Raw genomic sequence first — 17,006 nt, 5'->3', positions numbered from 1 at the left:
TCTTTTAACTTGCCTTCGGATGTTTAGTCATGTTTATTTTGTGCTGAAACTGGTATTAATGTGGAGGAGATGATCAGTTCACTCGCGCTGCTGCATCTGTTGATCTGAGGTGCTACAACGATCTGTCACTTCACATTAAACAGCGCCAAAACGGCATTTGTTGTTTGAATACTGCAATACAATGGACAGAATTTGAAATCTGAGACTTTGTTTCATATTAAAAGTACCAAAGCACAATGTTTATTGCGATATATTGGATGGGAAGTGCTCTTCAATGTTCCGTCCGTTAACTGAAAACAGGCTAGATTAATCGATTCTTGGGATTTAAGAATCGATATCGTTCCGAAAAAATGAGAATCGATTAATATCGAGATATCGATATTTTTTTACCCAGCCCTAGCGATTATAATATACAGTTTGTACAGTAGAAAAACCATTACACCTATGGAGAGTCTTCACAAGGATAGTAAACCAAATGTGTGTGTGTGTGTGTGTGTGTGTGTGTGTGTGTGTGTGTGAGAATGTGTTGAGGTTTTTGATTGTGCAGAAATGCAAAGAATGCCACAGAAATTGCTTGTACATTTAATGCGGTCATTGAAAGAGAGATTGGGAAAAGATGGAATGGGAGTAAGTGCTCAAAAGGATGGGGACTGAGAAATGCAGGATGCCTTTTTTTTAATTGAAATTGATCTGTTATGAAAGACCCATCATATAAAAAGATCCATCATGCATTTCTCTCATGGTCCTTTCCTGTCTGGAGGGTCGAAATTTGTCCTTCAGGTGGATGGTTGAAATTGAGTCAGGTTTAGTATGAGGGAGAGAAGCCTAAGTAATGACTTTAGGACCATTTTTATTTGGGACTCTGAGGTTTATGTCATTTCAGGGCATAACTTTATCCACCCACTACTGTGCATGCATGTCTAGCTTCATGGAGCTCATTAGAGATGTCTGTCTCTTTCTCCTTCCTTGCTGTGGAGATGTCTGGTCTCCTTCATCCTTTAATTTTAAACCTCTTTGACCTCAAGCACTTCAAGGATTAGATTGTAGGTGGGATCCTTAGTACTTAAGGTTATTTGAGAGTTGCAAACTTTAGAAAGTGTTTCTAGAACACATTTTATGGAATTCTCAGTAATGACAATTTGATATTGTTTTGGTGGTTCACTAAAAAACACACCCGTGTTGCCTTGGCAGTGTCAGACATGCATTGTAAGTTTCAAGCCTAACACACAAGTGAAAGAATGTGTGCAGAAGCCTGTAACTCATTCCTGAACCTCTCTACTGCCATCAACCGTGGCAGCACAGGAGAGAGACTGCCAGGATTGACCTCATGTTTGTCCTGCAGAGAGTGAGCCTACCAGTTATACAAGGGACTGATGTAGTTTTGATGTGTTCGATTTACATTTGCATTTAGTTATTTAGCACATTCTTTTATACAAAGCAACAAATGTAGAACACCACATGCTGTTGATCATACAAGAGCCTAAAATACTCGAATTGCACAATAGCACAATGCCAAGTTTGATGAGTAAGCAAGACTATCACATAAACAAATCCGCAGAAAGCAGGAAAAAGAGGAAACAAGAAGATTATGAGAACAGCCCTTCATTATAGTTGTGGTTATATATCCAGTAAAATTCAAACATCATACTTTTGGTTATCAGAATACCAATTTAAGGAAGACAAACTGTTGCTTAGTAGCAAACCTTACATCAACCACATTTTGCAACCCCTGAATTGTGCAATCATATAGCAGCATCTTATTTGTATGGATTTATGATGTATTTCAAATATTGTAAACCACACCCAGTGTATGAAAGTCACATTTGTGTGTGTGTGTGTGTGTGTGTGTGTGTGTGTGTGTGTGTGTGTGTGCTCTGATCAGTTTCATGTTGAGTGAGAGGGCACCGGTTCTTAAATCACTGAAGCGAGATGTGTCTCGGTGAGTTTGTCTCAGCATGGGACTGGGAGTCTGTTCGTATCTCTTTCTCAGCTCAGAATCTGCTGCCGCTCTGATTGAGGGAGACTGACAGCTCTGTGCAGACATTTTCTGATTTATAAACACTTCTTTTTTTAAACCTCAAAGGGCCAACAAAACGCAATAAAATCTTACCAGTTTGAAGTTACAGACTCCAGACACCTAAGGTCTAGTCAGACTGAAATACAGCATGAAAATTGACCCTTTTTTTGTGCACGATTCATCTGAAGAAAACTTAAAATTACATGGATTTCTCTTGCTAACTTTTCTGCTGATGTATCCAAGGTCATATAATCAATATTTTTACTCAGTATTTTTAGTGTTGTTTACGCTGGCATTAATCTTCTAGGCTATTGTGGTTGGTTGTCAAGGCATTCTGTGACAGTTGCTAAGGTATTATGGGTGATTGCTTATTAAAAACTCACAAGTCAAAATTCATCATTCATGTCTTAAATATAATACCTATCAAAAGTTTGTGGTCAGTAAGATTTTTATATGTTTTTTAAAAGACATTTGTACTTTTTTATTTAGCTATGATGCATTAAATTGATCAAAAGTGACAGTAAAGCGTTTTATAATGTTATAAAAGATTACCATTTCAAATTAATTCTGTTCTTTTGAACTTTCAACTCATCAAAGAATCCTGAAAGAAAATGTATGACAGTTTCCACAAAAATATTAAGCAGCACAAACATACATGCATAAAAGTTTCTTTAAGAAAAGTTTCTTGATCAGTAAATTCGTATATTAGAATGATTTCTGAAGGATCATGTGACACTGAAGACTGGAGTAATGATGCTGAAAATTCAGCTTTTCCATCACAGGAATAAATTGTATTTAAAAAATATATTCAAATAGAAAACAGTTATTTTAAATTGTAATAATATTTCACAATATTGTTATTTTTTACAGTATTTTTATCAAATAAGTGCAGCCTTGGTGAGCATAAGAGAAAGTCTTGCCAACCCCAGACTTTTAACAGAAGTGTACATAACGTTCTGAAAAGTCCCATATTTATATACATAAATATGAGCATGCTTTTGCAAACTCCATTAATAATATTATTGAATTTTGTGAATATTAACATGCAAGTTAAATGTATTACTAATGCAGTTTTATGTTGTCTTTAAAGCTAGTAAAGACTTCTTGTTCCTCCAGCCAAATGAATGCTTGAAGCTCATTCTTATTTGAATAGTATCCTGGCTCCCTCTAGTGGCTAAAATCATGTCATTTTTTCAGTTGCCCTCTGGTTTCATCTGGCCTGTGTTTTTCTCTGCAGGTGTCAGGTGGTGTTATGCCCACTGGAGGATTCTGGGGGCTGTAGTTTCCTGTTGCTAAGCCCTCTAATGGAGCAGGAACTTAAATTACTGTTTAAACCCCATATGACATATACATCGATGCACACATACATGCAATCAATCCGTAATCCCCGGACGCTGGGAAAGTTTTCCATCCATTCCACGGAAAAACCACGGTTTGGCATCTCTCTGCTGTCTGATATTGTAAGCGTATAAAACTTTGCATTTGGCTCCTGGACCCCCTCGCTGGGACTCCTGAATGCGGTTGATCTGGCAGCCTTGCGTTTTCTTCCTCACACATCAATTAGACCCACGGTTAGGAAACCAAGGAGGGAAAATGTGCCTCTGGGGATGTTGTAAACTACACTGTGTACAAAGAGGAAGGGCCAGGGAGTCTTTGTTTTTTTTTTTGGTCTGACGGGGTGTAGTTTTCAGATGTGAGATGGGCTCTACTGACCGCTGAAATGTTGCTTTACAGCTTTATATGTTCATTTGTTTTATGTTATGGTCATTTCTGTGTATCGTATAGTAAGTCTGATGTCTTAAAGTCACCATGACATGCATGATTTTGGTCTTTTTGTTGCGGATTCATCTGTGCAGATTATTCCAAAGCAAAATATTAGCCTTTGTAATCTTTAATCAAAACATACTCTTCTTCTGAAACTAATTTCTTTGCTGTTGACGTCTTTGGATAACGTTAACCAAGAGTCAAATAGCTATTTAGACAGTGTTTTAATAAACTTGTAATCCGTTTGTCTCCATTCTGGTATGGACCGGCCCGTTTTGACAATTGATTTGACTCGTCCAACATTTTTTTCTTGTTGAGTAATACCGTTGCATTTGGAAATGCATCAGATTGTGGAAGTGAAATGAGTTTGCAAATAGCTGTGCTTTTTAAAAAGTGTTGTTTTGTTGTGTATCGCATTGGCTTCGCAAGAAGCTGAAGGACGAGTTGAATCATTTTTCTGTGGTAATCAACATTATGCCTCCCAATGCTTTTGACTGAACTTGAACTTGAACTGAACTCGCAACATTTCTCTAATGCTATGTGAGTTGTCCGTGTTGCATTCAAAGACGAGGTTCATGCATTCTTGCATTAGCAAATAAAGCTATTTGGATTTTTATTTATTTTTTTATTTTCCTGATAAAAAATGTTTTGTAATTTTTTGATGTATAAATATTAATAATAATTATTGTTATATTATTATTTTTATTGTATTAAATAAAATAAGGTTTATTACTATTGTAATATTTCACTGTAAAATAAAAACGAAGAATATGATTGTTTTTCTTATACTCGTTTTTTATTTTACAGTGAAATATTAGAATAGTAATGATTCTTATTTTAATTACAACTATAAAATAACAATACTGATATTTATTAGTCTTTATTTCTTCATTTTCAAATGTTAAACCATCAAGCTTTTATTTTGAACGCAGTGCTGCACTTAAAAACACAAATTAAACCACAGCTTCTTGCTTGAAGAGACTAGAAGCATCTCAAAAGAGATGTTTAAACATCAATGTTCATAAAATCCCAGTCATCAGGTGTTTGTAATTCGTTGGAAGATCAGTAAGTCCCTCTAGGAAGCGTTTCATTGAGGGATTTTTAGCTATTGTGTTGTAGTGTCACCTATCACTGAAGTTAAGTAGTGCTTCCAAGTAGTGCAAGTGTGTGACATATTAACTGCTAGGTAAAGTTTCAAAGAGATAGGTCACGTCTGAAAGATCTGGTGTCAGAAACTGGAGTCATAGTCATATTCCCTACAGCTCCAGCACAAAGCCTGCAGTCATCACATCTGCAGCCGCTGGCTCGTTAAACGCCTGACTTGTTTTCCCAGAGTTGGAAAAGCCACGTTCTTCAGTATACCTCCTATTAGTGTTGTCAAAAGACCCGGTATTTCGGTACAACTTGTTTACTTTTTTCTTACTTTTATTACTTGTGGAAAAACTTGAAACACTTTTAAATAAGTATAAAGAATGGCATTGCTTTTGTACATTTAATTTTTGTTTAACGTTATTAATAAAAATGTTGTTCAATTAGCATGTTTTTGTGTTTTGCTGTGGTACCGGAATTGGTACCGAGAACCGTGGATTTTCACTGGTATTGGTACCGAATACTGAAATTTTGGTACCGTGACAACACTACCTCCTATAATGAAGAAATGTCAAGTCTTGCTCTTTCATTTAAAAAAAAAGAGCCTTATTGCAGCACCACGGTGGGACTCCTCGAGGGAATTCTGCTGGCAGAAGAGAAATCAGCAGAAAAGAAGAAATAGAGAAGAGAAATGAGGAAGAGAAGTTGTGAATGTGTTACAGTGAGATGTTTGAATATAGAGCTGTCATTTGCAGAGGCTGCCTAAGAAAAACTTATTAAAATGTGTATAATCTGAGAGCTCTTCTACTAGCTGTTCAATAGTAGAACTTGAGTGGTTATAAATTGGACTGCACGGTTTTTCCTGAATGAAATGTAGCTCTGTATGTGTGCATGAACCAAGATTGCTGTGCTTCTGAGAAAAAAAGAGACAAGGCTCATAACAATATGTTGATTGTATTTGCATAATGGAAGATCAGGGTACTCAGATTATTATAGTATATGACAAGTAAATGTTTAATACCCTTGCTGGAATAACAGGGCAAGCTGGTTTTCTGGAACATACAGTAGTAGCTGGTGTGTTTCTATACAGCGAGGTCTACCAGACCCAGCCAGCTTGACCAAGATGCACTACCAGGTCAAATTTAGACCAACTAGCTGGTTGTCCAGCTTTTCAACCATCTAGACCAGTTCAGACCAGCTAATGGCCATTTAAGACCAGTGATGTTAACTAAAACTATTACAAAAATGTTTTTGGTAAAGCCAAAATATAATAAAATATTAATATTAATGGAAAATGTTAGTTTTAAAAAAAAAAATTAATTTATTTAAAAACAAAAAGTAGAAATGTCGCCATGGCAGCTATGTTGATTTTTATGTTAAAATGCTAAAAGTACTAAAACTGAAATAAAAAATAAATGCAAATGACAAAGCACATAAAATTACTACAACTTACCGTAAATGAAATGAAAATCGAAAATATAAAAATAAAAGAATTCTAAATATTAAATAATACTATAATAGTTTTAAATAATACAATTTAGACTAGATTGAAATCATGCCATACCATAATAGAGCTTAAATCATTTTGTACACAGAGCATTTCTTTTAATTCAGTACGAGTTGTTCTTCTTATAACAAAATGAGAACATTTTGATAAATTGTCATTTTATGAGCAATTTAAATATATAAACACAGTATATACAGCATTAGGAACTCTCAGCTGAACAAGAACGAGAGTAAATTAGTTAAAGCAATATTTCATTTCACCACATTCTGCTTTTAATCACTTCATATCCATTTTTTATGAATTTGCTTCCCTCAAAGAGCTCTCGTATTAGTAGTCATGTATAAAATTGCTTACACATGCATTCCCAGATAGACAGAGAAGCTTGTTGAAGCCAAACGTCCCACAGGGTTTTGTATTAGATCGCAGGCTCCCGGGCACAAAGGATTTATGAAAATTCTCTCTCTTTTCCTTTGTTTCAATCTTTCTCTCTTTTGTTCCTTAAAGTTCTGCACAAGGATATCTAAAGACACTGTTGCCATGAAACTGTTCTTGATTTTTCCATTGTGTTGCAACTGTACTGATCCATGTTGTTTTTCTTTTTGGTAATTGTGTAGCAGTTATTAAAGAACCCAATATAATCTCACTGTGTCTGTAAGCGAAAGTCACAAAGAGAAAGAAAAGACTCTTCCAGAGAGATTTGATTTCATTTGGCTGTATTAAATACTCTCTCTTGCTCTGTGCCAAAATCTAGTGAACTAGTAAGGCATCAGCGCCACGCTCCAAAAGGTAGGCAGCATAATTATAAGGGAGCTTGACATGTAGCAAACACAGAGAATTCAGTTCCAGAATGCAATTCGATGACGAGGCGAGGGAACTGTTGATTATGAAAACAATTATTTCAGTTGTTGCTGAAAAGTGTTAAAAATAGTGCATTCTAAAATAATGTGCTATGTGTTTCTCAGCAACAACCTGGAAGTAGTTAATATGGCTTTTTGTGACATGCCTGTGTAGAGAGTACAGTTAGGTTACTTATGAGAAGTAAACTATATTGGGGCTCGTTTGCAATCTGAAAATGCTAACATATACAGGTGTTGTTGATTCTGAACAACAGGCTTAAAGCTAAAATGAAATTCCTGCCATTGCTGTATTACTGGCATCAAACATTGTTTTATAAAAGTGAAAGGATCAAAACAAGGCGAAGTGCTGGAAAGTCACTTTAAAACTGTGCAAAGCTTTAGATTTTATCAAAATGCAGAATGTATCACAATGACAGTGGATAGACAAAGACTATGCCCTATTAATTTTATCCCCACAAGTCTCTTTCTCTCCCTCCCTCTCCATCTCGCTCTCTCTCTCTGGTGTTTGTGGGGATCAGAAAGGATTTGGGTGGAGTGGTTCAGTGGCAGGTGGGCAAAATCTGTTCACAACAAAAAGCTTTCCTAAACCGAAAACTCAAGATTCAGCTGTTAACATTCATATAGTTGGAATGTTTTTCATGAAAAACATTTGCAAGTCTTTAGATATTGTAGTATTATTTGATGTCCCAGATTTGGACTTTCACCCCCTGTGGGTTTTATAATGCTCATCTTAATAACATAGCTATGCTTTCTCAGTGGGGAATATCAAAACATGGGGTGATGGTTTCTTTGTTTATGTAAAATGAATATCTAAAAACAGTCATTGTTATATTAAAGGGATCCAAACCTGTATGCTTTTCTTTCTTTTGCAGAACACAAAAGCAACACTGAATCCCATTGACTTTCATTGTATGGACAAAAATCCAGTGAGACTTTTTTTTTTTTTTTTAATATATCTTCTGTTGTGTTTCATGGAAGAAAGTCAAACAGGTTTGGAACGACATAAGCGTGAGTAAATCATTTTTGAGTGGGCTCCTCTTTTAAGGGGTAGCTAAGAATTTTTATGTGGTTCTAATATTTGTGAGAAATTTTAGCATCCTTATGTAATTTTCACTAAGAATGGTATGGCAGATTGCATCAGGTCTGATTGGTTTTGTAATGAAGCTGATTGTTTTTCATTCATTCATTCACTTTATTTATAAAGCACTTTACAACTGCACCTGCAGACCAAAGTGCTGAACAAACACCATAGAAAAACATGGAACACACACACAAAAAAACAACACACAACCTAGTAACACATCGAATACTAACCCAACCTCTTAAAGGCTAAAGTATTATGATCCATAAGCTTACAGAAGCTTTGTGACCTTATTGTTGGTGTGCTGTGAAGGGTGTTTGGAGGCAGTGGTTCATATAGCTGTGCTGTGTCGGCTCGGGTCATAATGCAATAGATGAGTGGTGATGCTGGATCTCTGCATTTGCGTAGCTCTGCAGGCATTGCTGGCACATCATAGGATTACTGTTCAATCAGGATTTGACGTTTCCTGACAGTGCTGCACGATTCTGCCCTGCTGCATTAGGTCTGTATCAGTTTCAATGGCCCGCCCCACTGGCCCATCTCTTGGAGTCCAGCAAAGACTGCCTGCTTAATGCCAGCTGGCCAGGCTTTTGAAAGAAGCACAGACCACCTCAATCATTGGCATCAGGTAAGCATGTCCATGGCAGCATGTGTTCCTGTCCAAAGGGATTTCATTGTATTCATTATCATCAGGGACACATTTGTGTGCGTTTGCATGTGACATCACAAGGGTGAAGAGTGGATTTAAGATGGCTTTATTTGGTCTGTAATCCCTCATAGCAATCTGAACGAGTAAAATGTTCGGAGCTGGAGCGGATCAGCTTCGCTGGATTATCACAAGCCCCTGCCTCCCCCACACCAATCCTCCCCTTGTTAAAATTTTCCTTCCTGTCTCTCTGTTTTCTCTCTTTTTCTTTCCTTCTGTCTGTTCACGCTTGTCGCTTTGCATTGCCAGAATGGAGTAGTCAGGCAGGCTTCAACTACCAATGTTATTTGTGAGAGCATTTGGTGTCCTCTTTCCTGCTTCCATCACCACCAGCAGTATTCCCCATATTAATTATTCACCGATCGCCAAGCAAGAGGAGCCATTTGATAGCGAGACCTTGCTACAGTGATATAGACCAGAGACAGAAATTACAACTGGACCTCAGGTGAAAAGCGATACTTCTGTTTAAAATTTTTTTTTTTCACCCTCCTTCCTCGCACCACTTGACACCCTGCAACTAGAATCTTAAAGGAAAGCCTTTCTAATTTTTCTTCCCTGTGAGTAAGTTATATCTCTTCCTCATGTTGATCTCCAGTAAGCAGCTGCCGATCGGCCGCTCCCAGAGCTGGGACACGCTGGGTGGGAATGAGGGTCATTGGGAGCGCAGTGACAGTGTTTACGAGCAGCAGGCCCGGATGGCTGGTCGACGCAACTCACTGAGGTATGGAGCGGATGCGGGAGGGGGATGGTATGAACCACCGCCTGGAGTGCGTCCCCCTGACCTGGATTTGAAACGGGAGCAGGACTCCTACCAGGAATCTCTTTACAATCAGGGATATTTGGATCGTCCGGACCCCTGTAATGTAAGAAAGAACTCTGTTCCTGAGTTGAACAGCCATTACGATCGGCTACCCATGGCTCACCGTGGTTCCCTGGCACACCACGATTACTATCAGCAAGACTCAGGCATGCCACCACGGCCAACAGAGGGATTTTATCATGGAGAGCAACCCCATTCTCTTAATAGGCCATCTTCACATTATGGAATGATGGCTGGTCCTCGGCAACTGTGGGAACAGAGCTCAGGAGGTCGGCCTTGTTCTGCTGCTGCAACACCTGGCATACCTCCTCCCCCACCTCCAACTGCTCATGACATGGGTCGTATTTACAGAGAACCGTCTCTGCCTGGACCCCCACCTGCTACTCCTGGCACCAAAATGATGCAGGATGGTCAACGCATTCCAAGCCGAGCGCCATCTCCAGCTCGTTATATAACGGAGCCAAATTCTCCACGTTACGGTGCTCCTGCCTCTCTCACTAGCCATTCAGTCTACAGTGATGTTAACGGAAGGCCGATTGATCCTCATCAGCCAACCCCCACCTGCCTGGTGGTTGAACCAGTTGCTCAAGGAATGGATGGAACTGCCCGAGGTATGGTCATGCATCCAGAAAACACCTCACCATACACCATACAGCAGCAACAGCAAGCCCAACAACAGGCTCAACAACAAGCACAGCAACAAATGCAACAACAAATACAGCGAAAGCAAATGCAGCAGGTTCAGCCAGTCCAGCAAATGCAGCAAGCTCAGCCACTGCAACAAATGCAGCAAGCTCGGCCACTGCAACAAATGCAGCAAGCTCAGCCACTGCAACAAATGCAGCAAGCTCAGCCACTGCAACAAATGCAGCAAGTTCAGCCACTGCAACAAATGCAGCAAGTTCAGCAAATGCAGCCTGTTCAGCCAGTGCAGCAAGTTCAGCAGGTACCACAGGTTCACCTAGTGCAGCAAGTTCCACATGTGCAACCCGTGGCACCCCCAAATCCTGTCTATACTCCAGCTCCCCCTACAGCCCCTGCCCCAGTAAACACTCCAAGTGTGGCTACTATTCCTGCTCCATTACCTCAAGTTCCTGCTCAGCCTTTTACTGCTGCTCCTCCTCCCACTGTTCCTCAGACCCCAGTGGCTCCTGTAGATCCTAAAAAAAATGCGGATCCTGAGTTTCTGGCATTGCTGCAAAAAGAGGGCGTCTCGGAAAGCACCATCACTTCTCTACTGCAGCAGGGCTTTGACTCCACTGCAATGTTGACTGTTATGGAGGAAAATGATGTGCGTTCAGTGGCCCCAAGCTTGGGACAAGCTCGGGTTCTGTCTCGTGTTGTACTTGGTTGTAAGCGACCACCTGAAATCCTTCCTGCTACCCCCCTACATCCCAGTGCTCCGGTCCGTGGCAGATCCAACAGCTTTAGCCATCGCAGTGACATTTACGTGCACCAGCCGCCACCCTTGACTCCGGGCTTGGAGTCCCAGTATATGCAGCCACCCTCTACCCACATGCAGACTATATCTCCAAGGATAGGTGAAGGTTATAGTCGCAGACCCAGCAGTGCTCCCTCCCAGCAGCTTCTTGAAACCAGTGGGTATCCTGGAGCCAGGTCTGCAGGAGCATACAGTGGTGCTATGGTTCCAGTCCAGCCTCGCCCATTGTCAGGCTACAATCCATATGCTGGACTGCCCATGCCACCTATGACTGCAATGTCCCAACAGGTAGCCATTCCATCACATCTACCAGGAATACCAACACAAATCCATGCAATGCCACAACCATTGCCAGCACTGCCTGCAGTTCCCCAACCAATGACTGTGTTTGCTTTGCCAACTCAGCAGGCTCCAAAGGCATACACCACCAACTATACTGTACCAATGGAGTTGATGAAGAGGGATCGGAGTTTGGCCACGATGTCGCCCATGCCTAGTCCCCATGTAAGCCCACAAGTAATGCACAAGGCTGGAGTGTTCTCAGACGGAGTACTAGTACCGATTGGTGGTGCTGTCCCAGGCCAAAATGCGAGTCTGGCTAATCAGAAGCTCAGCCGGCGTACTGGACCTCCAGTCATTGTGTCCACTATGGCATCGCCAGACACAAGTAAATCAAAGCCTTCTTCCATTACCTTCTTCATGTTCTCCTTTCTTCCTCTCCTTCACCCCCTCCAGTGCTTCAGCTCATAACTGTCTGTGTCGGAGTGAGAGTGTGTGAATCATATGGTTGTAGGTTAATTGATTCAGTTATATTCAGTTTTTTCCCTTTGAACTTCACTTTTCAGAAATGTTACACAGAGAATCTATCTTTGAAGAATGAACAATGGTGTTTGTTTTGTTGTTGAAATACTAATGAATTGAGCTAGTAATGATGTTTCTAGATGTATTCATCTAGTACTTAGATTTTTTTTTTCCATAAAGGCTTAAAAAAGATTAAATAAATGTAATGTGTCATACTTCATCTTTTTATACCTTTTCATTGCAAAATTACATACCACTAAATATTGAATTTCTGTAGTCTAGCACAAGCTCAATTAAAAGTAAGGTGAATTGTGCTAGAGTGTGCTAGCATGTTTTCATTTTGTTGCCTTGTGGTTCAGTGGCCTGTTAGGTTATTAGTCAGTCACGTTTCTGCAGTATTAGTCATTGTCAGCTTCAGGTTGTCAGTGATTGTGTTTTATTTTGGCTTGGTATTCTGTATTACATTGCTTTTATGTATGTTCTGTAGTAGGCGTATCTAAATGGATTTGGAGTGACATGTTTTTTTGTTTTTTTTCATGGTTTGTCTTTGCTAGTTTAAACCTCTGTCACTATCTGCCCGTCACAGCTGATCTGTTTGACTAAGATACTGTGAGTGAAGTGTAGCCGTCAGTTAGCGCTAGAGCCCTTTGATACATGTTTGATGTTTCAGAACGATGGCCAATGACTGCACTAAGGGGGAGGGGAAGCAGCGCTGGGAGTTTTACTCTGAGCCGAAATGGAGATGCAGTGTCAGACCCCAGCAGGAAATTAAACAACGCATCACCATAGTCAGGATAATCACATTGTGGTGATAGTAATCAGAGTGTAAGGATATGATTGGAGAGCCTCTGGGGTGGGAGAGAAATGAGCGGTGATAAACATTATTAAAGGCTGACTGGTTTAGTGCCTGGTGAGCGAGCGGCTTCAGTAGGGTTGGACAGTATGACCAAAATCATGGTATGACTTATTATATTTCATGATAACAGCATGTATCCCAAAATAGTTATTAGTGCTGGAAAAAGGTTTTATATGTTAGATAAGTGTGGAAAACACTATTTTTGGATAATCTAGTGTATTAAATATTTTGGAAATTGATAGACTCAAATCACAAGATAAGATTATTCATAACAAATATGTTTGACATCAGTGCAAAAACAGCTGTACATTATGAAACTCTTAAGTTAAAAATTAATTATTCAAAACATTTGCACTATGTAAATGATATATATTGACACATTTCTGCTGTTATTCTCTCTACCATCCAGTGCAAGTTTTGAAAAATCTGGTTGGCTAGTTCATTGTATTGCAGTGTAGTGGTTTTGTCTAGATGGACTCAGTGGTTGACCATCCTACCCATCCCTAGAAAAGAGGACAGATAGCATTGTAATCTTTAATGACAGACTCTAATCCATGACTTCCTCACGCATCCTCTCATTTCATTTCTCTTTCAAAGGCTTCCATTTTCCCTTTGTATGTTTTTTCCTCCCTTTGCTTCTGTTACACCTTCTCTGCCGTCCTCACTTGAGTTAATGGGTTTAGCTGGCTTTCGTTCCATGTAATGAAACCATTTCTCCAGTGCCCCAGTCATCTCTGACTCCAGATGTTTCAGGCTGGATAGAGTCAGAGTACATTGCTCATATCCTAAACATCTGTGAAAACCCCAGTGCCAAGAATATGAGCACTTCACTTATGAACAACAAAGTCATTTGCATGTGGGAGATGGTTGTTTGTTTAGCCAGTAATTTCGTCTGCTAATGGACAGGCTGAAGACTGTGGGCTCGCAGGGTATTCCTTAATTGTGTGTTGTTAGGTGACCTGTTTTTGGTAGCAACGACTGCTCTGATTTTTTTTTATTATGATTATTATTATTGTGCCAGCTCTTTTAGAAAGCATGCACATACACCATCATTCTTTTTTTATGGTCTAATACATTTCAATGAACTGATCTGAAAAGAGCCTTCTTCCTTGTTCCTTGACCATATATGGTCATTCTAAATGCCCCCAAGTCTAATTGTGTCTATATATGGACATGCAGGGACGACCCTGGCAGAAGACCTAACTTTCTAGTAAGAAGGGATGTGAAGTAGCCATGGCGATGGGTGTCGCGGTCAAGCCATATGAGACTTATCCAGGTCAGGTGTGTCCATGTGTTTGTGTGTAGTTGTTTGTGTTTTATTGTATCTGAGGTATTATTTGATAATGATTTTGTTACTTTTGAAGTTCTTTATGAAAGAGAGCTCTTAGGACTGAGCATTTAGAGTGATCATCCTGTAGTCTGGGATAAGTCGCTCCTGGTCATGGATCAGAGGTATTACACTGAAAGGACGCTTGGTACGCTTTACTCTAGTGCAGGCTGTTTAGTTGAGCTATTTCGTTCTAGGCCACAGTGTTTCTGTATAGTCACAGGTGACCGTTAGTGCTGAAGAGCTACAGTTGAACTAGATTTGCATTTTCTGAAGCACTAGTGCATACTAGGCCCTGTGTAATGAAATGCAATATCAGAACCTTTTTGCTATTGGCTTGACAATCAGCATGTCTTTTGTGAAATATAATTACTTTTTTAGTGTAATATGTACTGTAAAATTTTTTGTAAAAATAGTTGTAAATAAAACAAAGATTATTGGAGTTTTTCTTCAAAATGTTGTTTAATACTTGCTTTTTCTTTGTAATTATTTACTAGCAATTTCTGAGTGAAAATTGTTTCCGCATCAATTTTGTTTTTCAGTGTGGTTAAATAGATGCAAGGACAAGACCAGTCACAATTCAGTATGCAAATATTGTTGTGATGTCATCACTGTTGTTTACATTTCAGATGGTACATATCATGGTAATCCTATGGTATTATTAGGAGTAGCCTTGTTAAATGAATATAGAAATGATTACCATTATGTACCATGGTATTGATAAATAATGTGATATTTTGCAGTATGGATAAAATGTATCCATTTATGTTTATGCCAATAGCTGATATGATGCAGATATATACATAATACCATTTAATAATGGCAAGTGATGAAACTAAAAGAACACTTAGTTTACTCAAAATCCAATAAAAATACTCTGTTCAATTCAATAATCTCAGTTCAGTAATTTCAAAGTGACCAAATATTGGTTTATGAATTGGCCTATCAATCATGGTACCGAGACTATTCCTGTACCGTAGTACTTTTTGCAAGCGTTTGCAATTTAAATCTCTATTTATAGTTGCTAAAAGCTATGAGGATTTACATGGGTTTTTGATATTTGCACTGACAAAATATTTACTTGAAACAACATTTTCACTCAAAAATTGCTAGTTAAACACCAAGTAACACTGAATTAAACGTGAAATTAACACTGAATTAAAGTGGAAAGAGTGAAATTGTAATTTATTGTAATATGAACTCCAATAATGTTTTTTTTACAACTTGGCACTGCATGCAAAAGTTTTTATATATATATATATATATTACAGGTTTATTTAGTCTTTGCATGACTGTCCAAGAATATAATGGTGGCTGGTACAGCATAAGAATGACTTGTATGCAGTTGGTGTACATTAACTTGTAGAAATTTGATCAGTTTCTCAAGGAAATTTGGAAGAAAATCAACATGGAGTAGGGAATAATGAATGAAAATGGAGGGCAAAAGACACTCAAAACCAAAAGTCATTTCAGTGCCGATTTGTCCAGCTCAGCATATTCATTTACTGTGGGTTTAAGTAATGAAAAGAGAAGACAGAGAGAGGGAATGGAAGAAAAGAGATTAGAGAGGTAAAATCCCACTAGCCATCTGTGCAGAACAGGCCCAGTGGGAAAGGACGGGGGGGGTTTGGGGTTAGCGCTCTCCATCAGAACATAATCCTGCAGAAATTAATGAATGTGTGTACTGTAATCCCTGTCCGCAGTAGGACTACTCATCTGACCTGTCTCTGACATATAGAACTGTCCCACATGCCATATTAGCATTAAAGAATCAGAAATGGGTGTGATATTGGTTTGTGTGAAGGTATGAATAATCAATTTGCCCTGGTGCAGTGTGTAGACGAGAGCTGTATGTAAACAACTCCCAGCGTCTGATACTTCCAACTTTATAAAATGTTAAACAACTTGTAAATCACTTATGCTGTAGCATTTTTTTATTTGTAAATTGATTTGAATAACAGCGTCTGCTAAATGAATACATGCAAGTATAAATGTATACCACGCTTTGCATATATGTGCAGTTTATTGCATTGGTCTATGTACACCTCGCATGTCAAATCTGGCTTTTTTTCTGTGTGAATGCTGAATGTTTGCACAGACTCACAGAGACCAAACACTGAATGAATAAATGGGTGTCATGCTAGGGTTAAACTTTAAGGATAGGCTGATAGAGAGAGAGTTTCCGGCCAGTTAACAGAAAGGTCACTTGCTCTGTTGGGCCAGTGCTGTATTATCACAGCCTCATATATGCATGTGGATTTTTTGCGTTGCATACTTAATCATTTGGTTTTATGTGATGTATTTGACATTGTTGTTGCAAAATCTGCAAATGTAAATGTCACCAAGGTAGCATTGTTGTGATTTTTGTTGTGATTTTCCAAGAGTCTTTGAAGCATTAGTTATTGCCAATGTCATTGTCTTCCAGGAAAAGTTTTTTTTTATTATTATTTTATTGCTCCTATAGCTGTATAATTTTTAGTATTATTTCTGTTTAAAAACAGATGGCTTTAACTTGTTTTAAAATAATAACTTCATGATTAAATCAAAATATATTATAAAAATATTATATACAAATTATGTAATTTATTTATTTTATATAAAATGATATAAAAATGTATAATAATATAATATGATATTACTTTATATGAATAATATATGTATTATTATAAATATAATATTAATTTGTTCTAAAGCATAAAAAGCATGAAAAAAGGGGGGGAAATCATAAAAAAATATCATT

General features: G+C 38.5%; 1 protein-coding gene across 5 annotated transcripts in view; it reads left to right on the top strand.

Annotated features, from left to right (window-relative positions):
- The first annotated feature begins 8,770 nt into the window (after positions 1–8,770).
- Positions 8,771–17,006, top strand: part of LOC107692786 (YLP motif-containing protein 1-like) — a 26,588-nt gene continuing 18,352 nt past the window's right edge. The window contains exons 1-3 of one of the 5 annotated variants that reach the window (XM_016491987.1): positions 8,774–8,943; positions 9,096–9,466; positions 9,617–11,949. In XM_016491987.1, the coding sequence (XP_016347473.1) occupies positions 9,717–11,949 (2,233 nt within the window). In that variant the 5' untranslated portion in view covers positions 8,774–8,943; positions 9,096–9,466; positions 9,617–9,716. Of the gene's footprint in view, positions 8,944–9,095; positions 11,950–17,006 lie in introns of all 5 variants that reach the window. The other 4 variants (XM_016492004.1, XM_016491994.1, XM_016492011.1 and 1 more) reach the window with 4 other exon arrangements.

This window comes from Sinocyclocheilus anshuiensis, unplaced genomic scaffold, assembly GCF_001515605.1.
Source record: "Sinocyclocheilus anshuiensis isolate Anshui unplaced genomic scaffold, SAMN03320099.WGS_v1.1 scaffold261, whole genome shotgun sequence".
In the NCBI taxonomy this organism is placed as follows: Eukaryota; Metazoa; Chordata; class Actinopteri; order Cypriniformes; family Cyprinidae; genus Sinocyclocheilus; species Sinocyclocheilus anshuiensis.
This window is presented reverse-complemented; position numbering and strand designations above follow the sequence as displayed.